Raw genomic sequence first — 21,435 nt, 5'->3', positions numbered from 1 at the left:
GCAGCAGCTGTCAGCTCCAAACACACACGACAAAACAGCCACTGGAGAAAACACAACGTACCCAAACTACTTGCAGATGCCATTTATAACAGACCTGGCTTTTTCTGAACCTGCATTTTTATTACTTCCATCTTACTATGCATGTACGTGATGTTAGAATAATCTGCAACATCGTTCTGAATGGGAACGTTCACCAGAATGCCCACTCGACTTGGAAACTGAGAAAACGTTGTTGCCAACTTCTGAGGGAAATTTTGACCCGTTGCCAAGCTGCTGACGTCACGCACGAGCGGCAGATGAAAGTAAAGGGGTGACTATGGAAACCAATTAGTGGACATAACTGAGATGAACAGGTCAAATGATTATATTTGCATGATGGCGCTTCTGTTTAGTAGCTTCCAATGATTAAAATCATCTGTAAAAGTCTCTGCACTGTTTCATCCTTTGATCATGTGACCGCAGTGCATTGCTCTTATTAACCTGCGCTCTCACTGACTTATTCTTAGTGCTGATTGGTCGGTGAAGCCTAACCACATAAGACAGCACGGTGGTCGTTCCCACTGACCTCCATCAGCAGCGGCTTTATCTTTCTGTTGCTGTTAGCTTAGTTTAAGTACAGGATGAGTTGACGGTTACCAGCACTCCTGTTTTCAGTTTGGTTTATCTAAACTAGTTTAGAGGAGCAGCCTCAGTCCAACGGCCCACTGTGTGGTTGACTCTGGGTTTTCCTCCTCTTTTGTTTGTTTAGCCATATGGGCAGCCATCTTTTTTGTTTCTGTTTGTCCTTCGTAAGTAACAACATTTTAACTCAACGTTGTGGCGTCTTATATGTTCTGTTCTTTAGAGCCATAAAATTGTGAGCGCCAATGTATCAAATTCATCTAAACACAGATCAGGCCCTGAGGCTCAATTTCAGTCACAACACAACTTTAGTGCACCACACGCACAAACTCTTCTCTAGCATTTCATGAGATTCACTCAGCTGATCGAGCCACACAACAAACACGACTACTCGCTGTAGCACGGTGACACCATGTAAGTCAGCTGATGTGTGTGACCCCGACATAAATGGCTTTGGTGTTTTGTGTCTTCTAGGTAGCTCTTAAGTAATCCTTTCCAACTCCATACCAATGATTTCACCAGCTGGGGCAGATGTTGGAGGGAGATGGGACAGCCGAATCCATTCTTGGTGTGTCAAGTAGGAGGGATTACATAATGTGGTCGTAATCTTGAAGAGGGGGAAGTGAAAGAAGAGTCACATCACAAAGCCCACTTCATAACTAACCTCAGAGACACTGAGGTTAGTTATGAAGCAGACATGACTAAATAACACTCTTACACAAACAAGTTTGAGCATCCACAGAAAGCAGAGGTTAGCAAACAGCAGGGAGTGAAGCTGTTGCCTGGGGATTGATCCGTTTTATCCATGACGGTTCGGGCCCTTCACACGTTACCGTCTCTGGCTGCAGCAGTTGCTTCGGTTTCGGCGCGTTGCCCATTGGTAAGAAACAACATGAATTTCAAGAGGCAGGTGGTGACGACTGCACATAGGGCAGCCTCTGTCTGTGAGAGCTTAGAGGAAGTAGCAGCTCACAGTTATAAAAGTGACAATCTCTGACCATTTATAAATGATTTCTAGAATGTACCGTTCACACACACTGGCTGCTTCTGATGTAAACACGGGTGAACTTTGGATTTTGATGGGTGGATTGGGCTGGGCTCCAAAAACATTGCCTTCCAGCACAAAATTTCCAAAACAACTATGACATAAATAGACTCTCTCCTCCTCTCACATCATAGCCATGTCACACACACATAGCACTTAGAAGCCGTTTCACAAGCAACTCAGCTGGCTGGCTGCTTCGCATGATAACTGACGACACAATACATGGGCGCTGAGCACATTCACATGAATGCAAAAATACTTTGGACTGCAATGAGTCAATGTGAGCCAAAACAAGATACTGCCTGGTTAGCTGTTCCACTATTACATCATGCCAACTCCAGGAGTGCACGGTTATGTAACTATATGGGGGATGGGGAAAGGTCAAACCGAAGAGGGCAGGGGTGCACGGTGAAGCGGGAGGTCAGGAGACAGGTTCTTCACAAAGACTGGAATAATTCAAGGGAACTCAGCTCCGAGAAAAGCCTACGTTTGACCAACGGGAGAACAACGCGACACATGGCTTGTGTAAGTGACAGCAGGGAGCAAAACAAAAAAACAACTAATGATGTGTTTAGAACAATAACTCAGGATCACTTGTTGACCATCACAGCTGCTCAGTCACAGATACACAGGACAGGATGTTTATCATTTCGCAGGAAGAGAAACATCGCGTCATTACGCAGATATGCCAGTTCACTCATACATCAATATACACTTGACTGCAACAGGTCAGTGCATGTACAACAAAAAGGCCAATAATACACTTTTATTAAGGGCCAAGACAGTCTGACACACAGTACCCACAGTTTCACAGGCTTGTATTTTGTGGCTTGAGACCTTCAGTCAGCTTCTTATGCAACATGTGTACTGAACATCATGTGACTGTGTGCGCTCATGCTTACGTGGTGATTAAACAGACACATGTACATGTTCTAAGCAGATGACTGGGCATATGTTTGTGTGCTCCAGTGAGCAGCCACAGTGATTTCCTCTGATCTTCTACCCAGTTAAATGTCTGGAAAGCAAAGCTGTGCAAAAAGAATGTAGACACAGGACGATTTTCTAGGAAAACTCAAACGAGCTCTAAAACAGCAGCTAAGAGGAAATTAGCCTCTTGCTCCTTAAAACAGCCCCTATACCAGATGTTTTTACACATGTCAGGCTGGAGGGACCCTCCTTGAACAAGCACACAACGTTCCTAGGAGCAGCTTTCTCAATAACCAAAAACCTGTCTTCCTCTGTTTAACACCAGTCAGAACCTGTCCTGCTTTAATCATGTTGATCTGCTCAGTGTCCAGTTATTAGCCTTTTGTAGAACTTTCAATAATAAAATTCAAATCTTTGTCAGGAGGCAGGAATTACTCAGTTGGACATCATTCTTATGTGCTGAGAACAACAATCAACTTTTTGTTGACTGAGCACATTTTCTCTGAGTCGTCTTGTTTCTCATTTGACGAGAAGGAATTCAGTGAAACCATGAAATCAGCCATTATTATGCATCCATCCATCCATCCATCCATCCATCCATCGATAAGAATCCAAATAGCAAATCTGTGGTGGCGGCAGCGTTAGAGAGGAGAAGGAACCAGGAGCCTGACACGGGACACCTTATAATTAGACCAGGCTACCTCACGCTGCTGCAGAACGCTTAACATCAACAGTGCAGAGGACAAGGACTGTAAGCCAATCAGCTGTGTGCTTGAGGCTGTCATTAAACACAGCAAATGAACAGAGCTCCTCCAAACTACAGCTCTGGTCCCAAGGACCTGCAATCTTTCAAAGGTGCAGACTCCTACATCCAGCTACACGGTCTTCTGTCAGCACACAGCTATTCTGAGAGGCTGCTGGTGCATCTGTGTACATCTGTGACTCACTGCATCCAAAAAAGCTAGCACACTCTAGTGTATGTAGAGGTTTCCAAAGATATGTAGAAGTTTATTTAGATTCTACAGTATGACCAGAGTGAAAATCAGCAGAGAAAAACATGAAAGAACTGTGACTGTTCTGTGCCATCAGCAACTAGCACGAGAAGTGCTGAGATGCCACGCTGTACGTTAATATAGTCCCTCGTCAAAGTGTGGATGCTGAGTGAACACATGTAACATACACAGGGATGTAAGCTGTTCTACTAAGTGTGTAGTAACAAGCACATGATCTATATGGTGCTCATAAAGATCCAAAGCAGTGTGAACACAAACAGCACTGTGAGCTAGAATCGCTTGATCTCCACATCTAAATTTTCACTGACCATCGAGCTAGCATTTTCCAAATGACCCTACTGAAAAAAGCAGTAGGTCACTGTGTGTACTGTTATCACTCACAATGTTCTGCAGTTCCAGCTCATACAGGATTGCCACAGTAATGTAAAACCAGCTTTGTTGCCAGTTTGCTTTGTGGGCTTGGGATGAAATATTAAGGTAGTGGAACCATAAGAAGCAGAAAATCTCTGCTCCATGCTCCTAATACAGCGGCTAGGACGGTTGCACAAGTTGGTTTGGGTCACATTTCCTGTTGTGTCTGGTAAGCCCATACATACAACACATGCTTCAAACAACAGCTAATAGAGCTGGGAACAGGTCAAGTGGGGGAGCTGGGGGGTAAAGTGAAATATATATCACGTATAAATAATGGGAAGTGACAGCTGCCAGGCTTGTAATACACCAGACAGTACAGATAACCGCCAAGGGAGCCCAGCCTGCCACGCAGCATTGTTCTGCTAGCACAGGGAACACTAAAGGGACAGTAAAAAAAGATGCAGCTGCTAAGAAAAGACACGGAGACACTGTGCCTGAAGCGGTGACAGGCAAAGCTTGGTGACCATCTCAGACATGCAAGCAAGAGGTGACAGAGCTCAGGTAAACAAAATCACGACCCAAAGTGTACGAGTACGAAGGAACTGCAACCACACAACTGAAAGAGTGCTGGGAGTGACTAAAATGCTTTTAAGCCAAAAACAGCAGCAGTATCTCATCTCATGCCACAAACATCATGTTGGGTTTGGGTTCTTTAAACCCCAATTCTGTCAGTATGATAAACAGATTTGCACACTAAAGTCAAGTATCAGTGGGATGATCTCATAATTTCACTGACCTCTACCAACCACGACTTTTTGTGTGCCTTCTCTTTTATGTGAGTCTCTTATTTTCTCATGATGTAACCATTTCTCCCCCCAAACACCTGATTAAATATGAAACTCAGAAACTTGAACATCTCATCCCTGCTGGAAACGCACCCTGACTAATGGGTTCCTCAGCCACTTGCTTGTGGAAGAGATCTATTACATCAGCAGGAGAGTGGATGGGTGATGAAGGGATGAGGACATGGTGGGAGGAGTGGACCGGTGGAAAGGCTGACCAGCAGGATCCCAGAGGGAGGCTTACGCAAACACAGGAAGTACCATTGCTATGTGGGATGTGCTTCACCATCACATTTGAAGTGGTAAATTAGTAGTTATGGTATTACAGCCAATTCTGGACATCTAAACAGAACCTTTTTACTGCTTGCTGATATGAACCAATATAACAGAGGATATAAACAACATAGCAGTTTGAAGAACGGGTTTTTCAGCATTCTTGTCAGAACCATCCTACTGTGCGCTCGCCTTGTGACAGACATCAGCAAAGTGGAGTAAATCACATCATTTATTCGTGACTGCAAGTTTTCTGCCTTTAAAAAATTCAAAATCAAACATTTGTTTAACATGTGTGGAGTAAATGCAGAACAGCCTCTCTCACACCCACCATCAGTGAACAACAGTCTGTGTAGGAAACTAACTCCATCATTAATGCATCACAACATTATCTACGGCTCAACCACTGCTAAACACTACAGACAGACAGCTTTGAAAAATACAATCAAAGGCTCTCCTGACTCCAGTCTCGACGCACGCTCGTCCAGGTAAAGAAATCCACAAACGCTGACCCCGTCCTTCTGGACGTAGTGTTTTCTAAGTGACTTCTTCTTCAGCCTCAGCTGACAGCAGGTTTCCCCAATCATATAAACAGTACATTTCCTTAATGACTGAAACCAGCACCACTAACTAACAATGAATGTATAATTGTTAGGTCTAAAGGGGATCTAACCGGAGGTAAATGGTATGATGCCCGATCTGTGGTGAAGATCCGGGTTCAGGAGAGATGAGCAAAGGTAGCAAGCGCCTGGCGACGGGAAACAGCTAACACTCCTGTCTGTGGACAGTTAAGCTAGCTAGCTAAGTTTAAGATTTGCTCCGAAGCGAGAAGAGGTTTTTGAATAACCACCGTGTAATAGCGCAAGCTAGTTAAGGGTGGATGGCTCTGCCCGACATGGCCGTCGCCTTCACCAGCCAATCAGGATTGGCGGAATGAGATAAATGCTTTTGAAGAATACGCAGGGAGGCGCATCCAATAGTGAGACATTGCAGTCATGCTACTCTGAGAACCGGGGTTACACAAGTAAGCTAAAGTTTTTGTTTTCCTCCTAACGTGAACATGGGCAGCTCAGCAGCAGACTGACTGCACTGACAGGTTGGCCTTTCAGATTAAAACACTTTTCTACTAATTTGACTGCAACATATTACGACTAGTTTCTTGTGGTGCTGTGATCTACTCTTAGAAATGCATATAACAGCATTTTCACATCAAGCTCGATGTGCATGTGAGCCATAGAAAAGGCCAAAATGATAGACTTACTTAACTGTAACTGCAAAGCACTCTGGGTAATTAGTCACATGGCCGCCAGATTGTATTCAGGAATTCTGGAAGCTTTTATTGTGTTTGTCAGAGTTAACGGTTTTAACACCATCATATAACACTAATGCACTTTGACACATTTAAGGAGGTTAACAGGCTTAGTTTGTGAACTTGAGCTGCTTTGTTAATGCCAACAGCTGAGATCAGAGTAAAGCAGGCGAGCTCAGAATCAGATTTTTTACCCTCACTAGGAGTTTTGCTTGAGTTCACTCATGTCTAGAAACACAGACAAGTTTACCCACAGACTCAGCGTTTCCAGCAGAAACTGCATCTGTGGCAGTAGCGAGGCCGAGGGCGTACGCCGGCGCATGAACGCCCGCAAACATGTTTGTGGATGGACAAAAACCACATACACTTTGTAACAATATTCAGCTGCCTCTAAGTTTGTCATCAATATTCCCATCTAGGAAAGCCTATGTACGGCAAAACAACAAGACCAAGTGACTAATGCAATAAAATAATTTTTTAACCAAAGTATTTTTATTTATTTAAACATTCCTTAATGATCCCTTCACTAAGATAAATTCTGACTAGTTGTGCCAAAGTTATCAGATTAAGAAGACAAGCTGCTGCTCAGCTCTTAATACTCAGAGATCCCAAATAAAGTGATTAAGATAGCGGTGTGATAACCAGGACAGCGTGCGTGATCTCGTTGGCACAAAAGATCTACGGCATCATCACAGTTTAGTGTCACCCGTTCATCATCCTAAGCGTCCATGACTTATGCTATATGTGGCACTGAACAACAACATTATCATTTCTTTTTTGAAATTCATATAACATGTTATCATAGCTATCAGAGACAGTTGCTGCTGATCTCACAATCACAACAGCTGCAGATGTGACTCATGTTTGAGGATATATTTACATTTTACTTTCACATTATTTAGCAACATACATTTGAATTATGTCCATAACATGCTAACAAATGTTCATTTCTAACTTACCAACGGATAAGTATACTGCCAGCGCAGCCTGATAATCCGCACCTCTACAATATCATTCAATCACATCCGTTTAAACGTATGGCCAAAATGCTGGCAGCTTGAAATAACAGTAAACCAATGTGTAACTTTAATATGGCTTCATCCAGCTTTCACGTACTGCCTGTGCATTGAACCATAGCCAATCCCAGGTTAGGCTAGCTGAACATATTCTTACGCTTGGTGATCTTTTTGGATGAAGGTTCATTTTGAAAATTTCTGTTTTTCTACCACGGACTTTAGAAGCTCATCCTCTCAGACACAAACAAACGATGAAACAGTAGTTAAAGAAGCTGCATACTAAAATTAAATCAAACACTAAAGACGTACATTACTTTAAAAGATTCCCAAACTTACCTGGACATCATAAAGTGCCACAATGTTTTCATGCTGCAGCTCCTGAGCAAAAAGAGCAGAAAAGTGAAAAGCATTAGCAGGAGCATCAACTAGCCTACGGAAGTTAATCGGGTCACTTTCATTCATGTTTCTATCTGGGCCGGATTTTATAAGGTGCACGCTCAAGTCGAGTCGACTCCAGTAAAGAGGAAAAAAGGAGGGAATTAAATTCAGGGTCATGCTCACCTTCAAGATTTTGATTTCCTTCCCAAGAAGGATCTGGGACTTGGACAGGTTCTTCTTGTTAATGCTTTTGATGGCCACCTCCCAATCAGTCTTCTACACAACACAAAACAAGAGGAAACAGATCACGTGAGAAGTTAACAAGGATGCTCCTGCACAACAGTTCAGATTGAATTTTTAATGCTGCCACTCATACGTTTCCTCTTGAGGTTTTGAGTTCCTTGACGCTGCAGGCTGACCACTTAAAACCAATAGAGAAAGTGCATGAGTTAGTTGTGGCTAGAGGCAACCATCCTTTCACTCAGGAAATATTTTTGTTGACCTGAAACCCGTAACATCCTGGCCAACTCGTATTGTGATCAATATACCTCGGAGACAGCCCAACAGAAACACACATGTGGGATTTAGTGTGTGATAAAGCTCTACCAGAGTGTTTTATTATTCAGTCTTAGCAAACACTGCCTCGGTTTTAGACGAGGCACGCTAAGGTAACAGACTTTATCATGTAAGATCAAGACTGGAGGTGGAGGTGAAAGAGAGATAACGGACAGTGTGAGCACAATAGCAATATGTACGTGAGGTCATAAGCTCAGCCCAATCAATCTGTGTTTACAGGATGCCCTAGAAGTCTTCGAACCACACTGGGAATCTTTAACATCAACTTCTGTCTAACTGACCGAATGTTTGCATGGTGTTCTACACTGAGCACTGTTTAATACAAGCCTCATTCACCCTGTCACAAACACTCATACAAGTGTATTTTCTATACCCTACACCGTGCCGATGAGTCAGCATGAACCACAAAGAAGGCATGAGACTTACAGACAGCAATCTAATCAGTCCATTAACTTTAAAGGCAAGAGCAGCCAAATTTATCCCCCTGATTTCCAGGTCCTCATCAATGATGGCAACCCTAACCCCATTCTGCCACACATCAAAAACTCTAGATTTTATTTTTCTCCAAAATCTAAGGTTACATCTGATCATTGATGTGAATTTACACTTCAAAATTAAACTGATATGGCTTTGATTTTTCTAGCACATGCAAAATGCTGTTGGCACTGCAGTGGACAAGTTCTCGTGAAGGACGAAGGAAATTTTAGCTGTCCCAGTGACACCGGGTCAACTGGCTTTCTGACAGCAAGGTTCTGCACTCAGTGACAAGGCGCTCAGATGACTGTTAGAGCAATATCTTGTTTCCAGATGAGCTCTTGGATCAGGATGCCTTTATTGTACAATATAAAGGAAATGTATTTGCTCAAACCTAGCTAATTGCCACATAAGAGTTATGAAAAGGTGGAGTCACCAGATTTGCCCTGTTGAGCGCGACAGAAGCACGTGTTCATTTTCCAGGATAAAGCATCATCTCATTTATGAATCACAGCTGATTACAGACCTGTGAGCATCAAAGAGATTATAGTCAATAACACTGCAACCAGATATAGCTGAAGGTGAGACTGGACAGCTGAAAGTAGGACCAGAGCACTGTGAGCAGCGCTCTTCATAGCTTATGCGAGCCACTCATTGTACACAAAGTTTAAAATCACTTTAAGCATATTTGCACTGCACAAGACATGATGTGGATCGCACAACACTGGTCACTATATTCTTCATTTCCAGTTAATACTTGTACAGCTGCTGTTATTGTGTGTGTGTGTGTGTGTGTGTGCGCGCGTATAATATAAAAAAATATATATATATACCTTCATACATTCTTATATATTTCTATACTGTCTATTGTGTATTTTGTTGTACAGTTATTTTATTTTCAACTTTAATTTATATATTTTATCTTATTCTCCCAGTTAAATTTACCCTTCATTCTAATTTGTGTTGTACAGTTATTTCATTTTTAACCTTAATTTATATTTTATTCCTTCCTAGTTAAATTTACCCTTTTTAATTTTTCATATTTATTTCCTATCTTATTCATAGCCTTTTCCTTTTTTTCTTTAGGTCACGAGCAGTTGTCTAAGCATTTCACTGCATATCGTACTGTGTATGACTGTGTACGTGACAAATAGAATTTGAATTTGAAATGTCCTTGTCCTGAAAACATTGGGTAGATCAACATCCAGTCAATTAAAACCAGTGGTTATGAATACATCTCTACGATTCATGTTTCAAAGAATAAAACTTGCATTGAGAAAATATTATAATTTGTTATATTATTATGAAAAGTTAAGAAAGCATTTTTAAAATGTAACAATTCTGCATCATTCTAACATGAGTTAAACAAAAATCACACCCACAGCATGGCCCCAAAGGAAAACTGCAATTACAGATTTACAGAATTTAATCTTAATTTTATTTTTTATACATTTAAGTCGTATTTCACATAAAATAAAATGAACCTTTGTTTATCATTTGGCCAGAAACATCAGGTAAACAACTCACTGTCTTATCTATACAGACCGGTAGCGCTGACTTGCACAGTCCTCCCCTACAGACCCACTTTGGGTGAGGAAAATTACCCCTTTATTTTTGAAAGGAGGGGGTGCTTGTTTTGCATTAAATACCAGAAAGAATTTGATTTTGGTAGTTTCTAAGGTGATAATATATTTGGTGTAATGTATATTATATTCATTCGCCTCAAAAAATACAGCAGTCATATATCTGTCACCTCATTGCCACTAACTGGGCTGGCTGAACTGTTCCTATTGACTTGCTAGCAATAGCTGATAACATAGCTCTCCACCCAACAGTCCAAATATGGTCATTTCTATCTGAAAAAAAAAAACACAACAACAACAGGGCAGCAGAGACAATGTTGAGGGTCTTAAATGCAGTCCAAAACCAGTGGGCGATGTCACAGTTGTTACATCATTTATATAAAGTCTAGGAATAAAACACAAAGTGAAAAAGTGTGATATTCACACCAAATACATTTATTTCTTTTCCGACATTTGTTGTTTCAAAGTTCGAGGGGGAATTACCCACAGAAGCCAAAAGACATTTCTCAAACTAGCCCCCGGTCTATCTTATCTGTGAACAGACTCTGCATAATAAATTGATATTTCAGTGCAACATGAGACCATATGCAACATCCAACACCGCCCGAGGAATGAATCAATCCATTAGGTCTGATGCATCCAGGTGCCTCTAACTGTCCTGCGCCTGTGAGCCCACACAATCCTATAAATAGGCTAAACAGAGTGCAGATGATGGGACTAAAATAGTAAACACACTGATCACATGCCAGGTCTGTTTTAACCTGACATGGAAGCATGTGACCACACACAGGGATTGTTTACACAGACACATATGTTTCAGAGTTTCCAGGCTCTGAGCTGGTAATCGATTGTCACAGTGAGATAGAAGCTTGGCTCCGGGGATGCTCTGATGCAGCTTCAGTTCAGGAATTCAGGACCATCTGTTTCACACCAGTAGCACTGGGCCACCGTGATGTCATGGCCTGCATCTCTGTCACACATATATAAACCCACCCCATCCTAAGCTTCTTCTGTCACGGAAAGCCCCACTCCGGGAAATGTTAGCAATTTAATCCACTTTCTGAGCTTAATGATCTCTCTGTGGTTCAGTGTGAATGAATGTTGTGCAGCTCTTACATAAGTAAAGCTCTTCTGCTTAAAAAGGCAAAAGGAAAAACACTGCACCCCCCATGCTCCCTCCTGCCTTAGTACGTCAGCAAGTCATTCACAGCTGCCTGACTCATCTCGATCATGAATGAACGAAATAGCATAAATGCACTCATGCACCTCCCATCAGGCCGGTGAAATGGCACCATAATCACCTGTCACAGCATGACTCCACATTACATCAGCCAGGATGCAGGGGTTTAGTTATGAAAGTGCTTGAAAATATTATCTTTCCCCACAAAAAAGGGTGATATAGTGCTGCAGAGCAGCAGTCCCCAGTTCTACTGACTGACCCAGATTTCCAAACGAGTTGTCTGCTCGCTCTCCCTTTCCCTGCAAGATGAAGTAAAGGAGGGGATGCAAATGTGCAACTGATTTATTTACCTTCCTGTGTCTTCCTTTGAACACCACAGCAAAGGCTCCATGTCCAACCAGATCTTTTCTGCTGTACTCAAAATCTCCCACAGTTTCCATTGTGAATGACCGATGGTCCAGCTGGGCACAGTTGGTTATCCTTGGATGACGCTGTCCTCTTTAGAGGAAAAAAAATCCCAGGGCAAGCTATCGACTGAGTCCTGATGATGCTGCTGCTTCTTGCACTGCGGAATTATTTCATGACAGGCTGCTCTGGTGTGCGTTATTGCATAAATAAGAGATGCAGCCAGGACATGATGCATTCACATGCCCTCCAAGCAGGCTGGGATGTTTGCAATATCACACACAACGGACGAGTTTAAGCATGGCTAACTCAGTCTGAGCTAAACTATATCCGTGCCAGCTGTCACTCGTTCACCTAGTTCAGTAGCTTCAATCCAGCTTTGCAAAGCACTCTAAGGACGCTCACTAGCACATTGCGTGTCCTGGTCACCTAACCCGTTCAGAGGGACAGTCTACATGATGCCAATCTTGCAGATGCAGACACTGAGCTATCTGTTAGCCTGACAGTGATATAGCCCTTTGGCTATACCAAGCGTCATGTAAACAGCGCCTAGGAACATACTAAGAAGTATAAGAACGTAAGGATACCTGTCCCGATACTTGACAATAAATCCAGACTCAAGCTAAAACATACAAGCTGTAGCAACCTATGAAGCTAGCCAGCATCAGGGAGCTAATACACAGACCATGTTAGCGTAAAACATCAACACAGGACTGTTAGTCCCTATTATCTGTCTTCTTCGACAGCAAGCCCAGGTCCATAAGAGCTGTTGGAAAAACACAGACGTCTCCCCGGTTAGTATAAATTTCATCCGTGTAAATAACAAAAACACTTCGTTGTTTCCTTCGTCGTCGAGTCTGGCAGGACAGCTAACGCTGCCTCTGGAAGTAACTGTCGCCTTCGATTAAATCTGCTTCCAAACGCAACGACTGTAAGTCTGCCTGTACATATACTGTGCAGTATTTAAACCCCCGTACAGTGCTGTCACTTCTCAAAATACAGCAGAGCCGCCTACTCTGCCGTTGACTTAAACAATACAGAAACTTAGTGCCATATTTCCTTTTATAGTCTCTCCGTCCGCGGAGGCCAACATAGACCCTTCCTTCCGCTGCAAAGGTTAGTCCCGGCAGTCTAGGACTGTTCGTACAAATAAGACTCACAGCGATAAAACGATACATTTTATCAACGATGTTTGATGGCTGTTTAGATTAACTCTAGTTGATATTCTTATTTTTAAAAAATGATCACAATGAATTCTGGGAAATTAGGGGTGAAGGAGGAGGATGTTGCCTTTAACACATGTAGCTCATATATTTTATTAGTGTTTTTTGACATATATCCTATTTAAACGTGAAACAATGGATATTTTAACAATGGTTAAACAACAAAAGTTGTGTGTGAAGGGGGTTAATTAAACATCTAACTATATGTAACTATACAATATGACAGCAAATATATTTAAAAGAGGGGAAAAACCACCGTTTGTCAGCAAAATAATACATACACTGTTATTAACGACACATCTTGTCTTGCTTAGTGTTTAAAGTCTACACCCTCTGGGGCTGGGAAAAATAGCAGTAAAAGGACAAAGCTGAGTGGACATTTTAACTTGTGCAACAACTTAAAAAAAATGTCTTTTGTAACTAAGGACTGGCACACACACCCAGAATCCCTTCTGTGAAGGAGGTGAAGGCGAGCCTCCACCCTTCCAGGAAGAGAGCCTGGAGACGTGGAGGTGCGCTGTAAAAACACAGCCAAACAGACGCCATAAAAGATTAATAATAAGAACAACTTGAATTACTGAAAGAAACGTTCACTTAGTGGAGCCTTTTATCTAGCTGACTGTATCCGAACAGTGTGATACGGGAGATGTTCAAATGTATGTGCAGGGTCAGTGGGCAAAAGAGCACATTTTTAATCGACTTAAAACAACTGTAAGATCAACAGCTGACAAGAAAATCAATATAAGAGATAAAACAAGAGTTTGTTTAAACTCTTTGATGACAAAGCATTTCCACGAACAAATACAGCTTATCCCTTTATCTACATGTGACGCACCACTCCTGAGTGTTTGGCTTGAAGAAAGGTGACATGTATAGATTTCTCATTAAGGATGTTTAAATAGCTAAAAGTCACAACAGTAAACAAAGTCTGCCTTTCTATTTAATTTCTACATCATTATATCTGTATATAATATCATTACTGCAGTATTACTGCAGGCTCATCTTCTACTTTGAGTCCTTTAAAATGAGAAATGTCAATTAGACTCCCAGTGAAGATGATCTGTTGTCTAATTATTAAGTGTTCAAAAACAAACATCCTGACTGGAAGTTTCACATGTACCTGTATCTTACACTAGCCTCTCTGACAGCACCAATAAGAAGATGAGGTTTAATAAGCACCCCTCACCCCACCCCCACCAAAAAAACAAAACAAAAAAAACCCAAAATGGTTTATGTTCCTGTATAAGGCAGAGATATAGTACAAAGGATGGGCTTAAGCCTCCTGAAACAGAGAAGCTAGATCATTTAGATAGGGGTATGTCTAAACCCAAAGAGAAACATCAGAACAAAAATCACAATAATATGGATTTTATTGAAAGGTCAACATTAAAAGTGACAGTTCTGAATGGTTCACGACGGCAGCTTCTTCCTGATAAACGGTGTGACTCACACAGACTTACACATACATGTTCATACATTCACAAATGTAGAAAAAGATCTCTTAAAATCACAGTAAATTAGATAATATTGTCTTGTGGCACTTCAGTTCTTCTTCTTGGCCTTGGCTGACACGTTCCCAGGCTTAGAGGAGGCGTTGTATGTCGAGGACATCAGCATGGTGAGGAGGAGCAGCACAGGCACCAACAGGTATGGTGCATATATGGAGACTAGCAACCAGCGCTCCTGGACAGTCTGAGGACCAGGATTGGGTTTCAGAGGGAACTGATAGAAGAGGATGTGGGCGAGGATTGGGATCAATGTGGTGGCCACGTGTGTGGAATACACAATGGCAGGAATCCGGATCCACTTACAACCACCTGTTTGAGCGATTGGGAGAAAGGACGTAAGACACAGAAAACCTGTGACGCCAAGTCTGTGAATCATCCAAGGCAATGCAGACGTTTTGTTTGTTTCCAACAAGCACAGAAAATTCAATTCCCTTCATCTTTATTATTTGTGTGTATAATACAGTGTGGTGGTGGCCCGGGTGACATTTTCTCCACCCTCACTGGTTCTTGGTCATTTCCTGGAAACGCCCCTGGCTGAGCTGCAGTTTGGTTACAAACACTTGAGGCAGTAGATGTCTGATGGTAAGGCAACATAAAGGCCGACAGAGGTCGCCTTTGACCAGCGTCTCTGTCCTACTAGGAGATAGTGATGGGATTTCCGGCTCTTTTTAGAGATCCGGCTCTTTCGGTTCGGCTCACTAAAAAGAGCCGGCTCTTTCGGCTCCGGCCGGATCTTCGGGTTGTTTTGTTGCTTTAATTAACTTATTATTAACAATAATATAAAATTATGCACAAAAGGAATTACTAACGTAAAAAAAAGTGGTTTTATTTATATGTTTATATATAAATATATGCGGTGGCCCCTAGAGACAAACCACGTACAAACTCCAAAACACATTTCTAGCATGAACTGAACTTCCAAAGCAGAGCTACTAGATCACTTAAATTACACAACTGAAAGCATGTGTGTATTGTTTGTGTATTTATACACAGGCACTCGTATATATATTCAAATAATTTAAAAAAAAGTTCATTTACCTCTTACTACCACACACCAAATCCGGTCGTTGGTACTTGCTGGCTTGTGTAGCCAGTAGGTAACAAAAGCTCAACACTGCGCCCTAGCATCCTGGAGCACTTCTGTTGTTCTTTTGTACGTGTTTTGAGTTTTTATGTGCTTCTGAGTTTTTACGTGTTTTGGAATTTTTTCGTGTTTTGGAGTTTGTACGTGTTTTTACGTGTTTTGGAGTTTGTACGTGCTTTGTCTGTAGGGGCCACTGTAAATATACTTTTATTTATTCACTCCACATAAAATGTAATAAATAAATCATATAATACAAAAATCAACTATTCACATTTCAACTTTTAACTATTTAAATGTTCAGCTTTTTCTTTTTAAACAAATTTAAAATGAAACAACACAAAACACTACAAACCACAACACAATTAAATATAAATTAAAATATGAAAACAAAAAGAAGATGCACATTCTCTGTCATATGGACCTGCATGAATAAACTTTCTGAATCCTTTATCATCTGCAACTGAAAATAGTTGTGGATGATTACTATACCTTTCTAATGTCACGTTGTTGTCCCTGCTCTCTCTCTCTCTCCCTCCCGCTCTGTTCCTGTGCTACTGAGTAACTACCGCCCCTCCCCCCTCTGCTCAGCGTAAAGCACAAGGCTCGAGTGAAGCAGAAAAAAAAAGTGCGAGAGAGAGGGTGAGAGAAAGAAAGAAAAAAAAACCTCCCGTCGTTCACTTCAAGGAGTCGGCTCTAAGAGCCATTTCGTTCGCGAACGACCCATCACTACTAGGAGAGCAGCTGACCTGAGAAAGTGCGCGGTTGGCTGGGTGGGTGAGTAGCTTTGATTTATTATGATGATTTTAGTAAAGTTTGGCTCAACCAGCCACTTTTCGTGTTAACTGACCTTTCAGAAAAGCGTACGCTGCAATGGGGAAAAACGGTGTTTGAAGCAAAGCCTCGCAGAAAACAAAGGACTTGAACCACTCCGGAGGGTCCAGCACCATGGGGTCTTTGAAGTCGGCTGCGTACCATTTCAGAAGGTCCTTCAGCTGGAGGGGAAAAGTGTGCATTAAGTTGTAGCTGGAAATGTGCGTGCGTGTGTGTGTTTATTTAAAGTAACTCACCGGTTGGGGGTACACGTGTTCAGGCAGCAGAGCTTGTAAGTCAATAAATAATGTGATCGGAATATGAGTGGCGAAGTAGAAGAAGAAGATTAGTTCTAACACACGGAGAGACATGATCTCTGACTTACTCAGTGCACATAACGGCAGAAACGGGGTCCAAGTCCGCTGAGGAAGCAGTGCAACGTTGAAACGCCTGTTCCCAGGCTGGATCCCATTGGCTAGCGAGAATGACATGAGGGCGTTCCTGAACGCACCATTCGTCCCACAGTGGAGAATGCGCATGCCGCTTTACGAGCTCCTCGTGAATGTAGGAATTATTATTATTATTATTAGTAGTAGTAGTAGTATTTTACAGTTTTCATTACAGCATTAAGAAAAGATCCAGTATGTAGGATAATTTTGTGCTGGTGGTAATAGCTCTGTTATTTGGAGAGATTTTAGACTCAGAAAGCAGAATCCGAGCAAAGGAAAGATGAGACAAAAATTTAAATATAAACGGAGTGCAGTCTCTGACTTATGACTGCAAATATACTTAAGACCTACTTTATTCAGTCAGTGGAAGAACTGCCAGAAGAGCTGTCAGAAAATTCAGTAACTGAGTCCACTTAAATCAAACACACGGATCAATGTGAAATCAGATGAATAATTAACCATTTAAACCTCTCTATCTGCCTTACCTATACCTTGTTAGTAATCCTGCTTTCTTGATCCGTTTTCCAGCTAAAACCTCCTGTGAAAAACATCTGGAGACAAATCGTCCAGTTTCCACGTGCAGAAGAAAACCCCTTTCCTATATGACAATACTTGGCGGTAAAGCTCATCTTAGAATGAAAACTGTGTGTTTGTGGTATTTGGTGGTTAATCTCCGATAGCCCATCACAGCAGAACAGAATCCCAGTGGCCATGCGAATTAGGACCAGGGCAGGACACCCCGGAGTCTAGAGGCTGGTGGTGGAGATGAAGATGGAGGCTTGAATGGAGCCTGAGTGACATGTGAGAGCTGGTGATGGGGAGAATGACAGATGCGCAGTGAGCTTTGAAGTGCAGGGAATGAAGGCTGACCAGTGATGTCACAATCAACTTGACAGTGTGGGAAAGTGGAAGTGATTTAATGCTTAGATTAGCTGCAACAGCTGGGAAGCAGATGTGTGATGACAGATAATCAGAATCAGAATACTTTATTGATCCCTGGGGGAAATTATTATTTTTTGTTACAGTGCTCCATTTTAAACCAACATTAAGACAAGACAGACAATACACTAACTATGAATAGTACAATATATACATATATATACATACATACATACATAAGTCACTTATAAATAAATATTTGGAAAAGAAACATGTGTAGTTGTAGCAGCAAACAGTGTGTTAAGTGGATGCGTTGTACAGGGAGATGGCCACAGGCAGGAATGATTTCCTGTGTCGTTCAGTGGTGCTTTTCGGTAATCTCAGTCTCTCACTGAACGAGCTCCTGTGACTGACCAACATGTCATGGAGTGGGTGGGAGGTGTTATCCAACATTGTCTTTATCTTGGACAGCATCCGCCTCTCCGACACCACCTTGAGGGAGTCCAGCTCCATCCCCACAACATTGCTGGCCTTACGGATCAGTTTATTAAGTCTGTTGGCATCTGCGACCCTCTGCCTGCACTTCCCTCAACAGAGAGGAAGTGCAGAGACTAACGGACTGGTGTAAGGACAACAACCTGTCTCTGAATGTTGATAAGACAAAAGAGATGGTTGTTGACTTTAGGAGGACACGAGGCGACCACTCACCGCTGAGCATCAACGGCTCCTCTGTGGAGATCGTTGACAGCACCAAATTCCTGGGTGTACACCTGGAGAAGGACCTCGGCTGGTCCCTCAACACCAGCTCCCTGCACAAGAAAGCCCAACAGCGTCTCTTCTTTCTGAGAAGACTGAGAAAGGCCCGGCTTCCACCACCGATCCTGACCACCTTCTATAGAGGAACTATTGAGAGCATCCTGAGCGGCTGCATCACTGTCTGGTTTGGGAGCTGTGCCATATCAGACCGCAAGACCCTACAGCGGATAGTGGGAACAGCAGAGAAGATCATCGGGGTCTCTCTACCCTCTATTGAGGACATCTACACCACACGCTGCATTCGCAAAGCCACCAGCATTGTGGCTGATCGGACACACCCCTCTCACACACTCTTTACACTCCTGCCATCTGGAAAAAGGTACCGAAGCATTCGGGCACGCACATCCAGACTGTGCAACAGCTTTTTTCCACAAGCCACCCGTCTCCTCAGCAAAAAGGGACTGACTGATAAACACGCACACACACACATACACTAACATTATCACTCAGCTTAACTCAAATACCTCAAAACATTGAGACTGGACTGACTAACCAACACAAGCGCAAACACACTGACCTACACCACCAAACCATCGCACACACCAACCTGTAAATGCTCTTTTGCACAATATTATTACTAGATATATTATATATTATTATTATTTTTGCACTAACTTGTCTTGTAGCACCTTGGTTCCTGGAGGAACGTTGTTTCGCCTCACTGTGTATTTTTAAACTGTATATGGTTGAAGTGACAATAAAGTTGAACTTGAACTTGAATGGTCGTCTGTGTCTATGTGTTAGCCCTGCGACAGACTGGCGACCTGTCCAGGAAGTACCTCTCGTCCTAAGACAGCTGGGATAGGCTCCAGCTTCCCCTGAGACCCTGACAAGGATAACTGGATGATGGATTGATCGATTCATCAATTTTAATTATTCTTGCAATTTATTGAAGACCTATCATGTTATTGGGAGCCAGTTACAGAATTAACAGTTTTTCTTGAAAGAAATTTGTTTTGTTACAAGTATCTTGCAGCTATCTTAGAAAAATTATGAAGTGATCTCTAGATAGTGGTAAAGTCAAAGGAGTAGTACCGAAGAAAACCATTTTATACTGTGAAACATGAGCTGTTGCTACATAAACGTTGAAAGCCAACTTTCTCACATCTCTTCTGTTCTGGGTCGATCTGACCTGCAACATAACAGGAGGGATCACAAATGAAATCTCAAGAACAATGCATAAAATGAATGGCCTGATCATCTTTCTAAAATCCCTAATGTTCAGTTTTGGGACCACTACTCTTATCTGTACATTTGAATAGAATAGAATTAGAATAGAATTCAACTTTATTGTCATTGCACATGCACAGGTACAGGGCAACGAAATGCAGTTTGCATCCATCCAGAAGTGCTTTAGTGATATAGATATATTACAATATATATTAGCAATAATATAGATATGTGAGTATATTACAGAAATGGGTCTATTATGGTATGTTATAATGTACACGGTATGAAGTATGTTGTGAATATTCTATAACTATAAGTATGTACAGGCTGTAGTGAGTACAAGCTATGTACAGGATATGAACAGGATATAAATATGAAAAACTATACAGAATATGAAATAAATAACTTTACAGAATCTGGGATATACAGCTATACAGAAATGGGAACTATGCAAGTTGTAAACAGTTGTAGGATTAAAGATTATCGAATGTACAGAATGATTATTTACACAGAGCTATACAGTAGTGCAGTTAAGATAAGTGAGGGTGTAGATAGTTTCTACAGAGGCTATATAAAGTGCTGGTGGTTGTGAGTGGTGGTTCAGTCCATGTTATTATTGTGTTTGAGGGTACAGTTGTCCATTGTGGGTGTGTATATGTTCAGTCCATGAGTTTAACGTGGGTCAGATGTCAGGAGGCAGAGTTCAGGAGTCTGACAGCTGTGGGGAAGAAGCTGTTCCGGTACCTGGTGGTCTTAGTCCGGAGGCTCCTGTGGCGCCTCCCAGAGGGCAGGAGGGTGAAGAGTCCATGTGATGGGTGACTGGGGTCTTTGATGATTTTCCCAGCCCTTTTCAGACACCGCTTCCTGTAGATGTCTTTTATGGCAGGAAGTGGTGCTCCGGCGATGCGCTGGGCAGTTTTCACGACCCTCTGCAACGCCTTCCGGTCCGAGGTAGAGCAGTTCCCGTACCAGACTGTTATACAGTTGGTCAGGATGCTCTCGATGGTGCAACGATAGAAGTTCACCAGGATATCTGAGGACAGGTGGTTCTTCCTCAGAGTCCTCAAGAAGAAGAGGCGCTGGTGAGCCTTCTTGACCAGCTTGGAGCAGTTGGTCGTCCAGGTGAGATCCTCGGAGATGTGGACTCCCAGGAACTTGAAGCTGCTCACACGCTCCACAGCCGTCCCCTTAATGTGGATGGGTGGATGTGGGTCAGCATTCCTCCTGTAGTCCACGATGAGCTCCTTGGTCTTCTCGGTGTTAAGCAGCAGGTTGTTTGTGTCGCACCACTCAGCCAGACGATCCACCTCCTCCCTGTAGGCGGCCTCATCGTTGTCACTGATGAGGCCAATCACCAATTGACTCGTGGCTATGGTTCCAAATCGCTTCCACTTTGTTATAATACCACTAACAGCTGACTGTGGAATATTTAATATATTGGGAATTTCATGACTGGATTTGTTGCACCCTAACCCTATCACTGGAATTCACTGAGCTCCT

The 21,435-nt window shown here is 42.3% G+C and overlaps 2 protein-coding genes and 1 long non-coding RNA gene across 3 annotated transcripts in view; 1 reads left to right on the top strand and 2 right to left on the bottom strand.

The window, feature by feature from the left end:
• ulk2 (unc-51 like autophagy activating kinase 2) overlaps nt 1-13,048 on the bottom strand; it is a 33,690-nt gene extending 20,642 nt beyond the window's left edge. The window contains exons 1-3 of the mRNA XM_026193337.2: nt 11,942-13,048; nt 7,962-8,054; nt 7,737-7,778 (exon numbers count right to left, since the gene is read on the bottom strand). Of these exons, the coding sequence (XP_026049122.1) occupies nt 7,737-7,778; nt 7,962-8,054; nt 11,942-12,031 (225 nt within the window). The 5' untranslated portion in view covers nt 12,032-13,048. The remainder of the gene's footprint in view (nt 1-7,736; nt 7,779-7,961; nt 8,055-11,941) is intronic.
• A 1,523-nt stretch (nt 13,049-14,571) lies between these two features.
• Nucleotides 14,572-17,175, bottom strand: tmem97 (transmembrane protein 97). Its single transcript, XM_026193623.2, has 3 exons — nt 16,879-17,175; nt 16,659-16,803; nt 14,572-15,036 (listed from the first exon to the last, which is right to left on the bottom strand). The coding sequence occupies exons 1-3, from the start codon at nt 17,158-17,160 to the stop codon at nt 14,762-14,764; spliced, it is 702 nt and encodes a 233-aa protein (XP_026049408.1). The 5' UTR covers nt 17,161-17,175; the 3' UTR covers nt 14,572-14,761.
• On the top strand, nt 16,703-19,485 carry LOC145419957 (uncharacterized). The gene is made up of 2 exons (XR_013901226.1): nt 16,703-16,842; nt 17,599-19,485. It is a non-coding gene; the product is annotated as an uncharacterized LOC145419957 (long non-coding RNA).
• Nucleotides 19,486-21,435: the final 1,950 nt, after the last annotated feature.

Source organism: Astatotilapia calliptera, chromosome 14 (genome assembly GCF_964374335.1).
Source record: "Astatotilapia calliptera chromosome 14, fAstCal68.1, whole genome shotgun sequence".
In the NCBI taxonomy this organism is placed as follows: domain Eukaryota; kingdom Metazoa; phylum Chordata; class Actinopteri; order Cichliformes; family Cichlidae; genus Astatotilapia; species Astatotilapia calliptera.
The sequence above is the reverse complement of the archived record's forward strand: the minus strand, read 5'-3'. Positions and strand labels throughout refer to the sequence as shown.

What these genes read in the sequence shown, in the direction of transcription:
- tmem97 (XM_026193623.2), bottom strand. Translation starts at nt 17,160, where the DNA reads ATGCGCATTCTCCACTGTGGGACGAATGGTGCGTTCAGGAACGCCCTC. An exon ending in AACACGTGTACCCCCAACCG is followed by an intron (nt 16,804 to 16,878) that starts GTGAGTTACTTT and finishes TTTCCCCTCCAG; the next exon opens with CTGAAGGACCTTCTGAAATG. An exon ending in AGCGTACGCTTTTCTGAAAG is followed by an intron (nt 15,037 to 16,658) that starts GTCAGTTAACAC and finishes TCGCTCAAACAG; the next exon opens with GTGGTTGTAAGTGGATCCGG.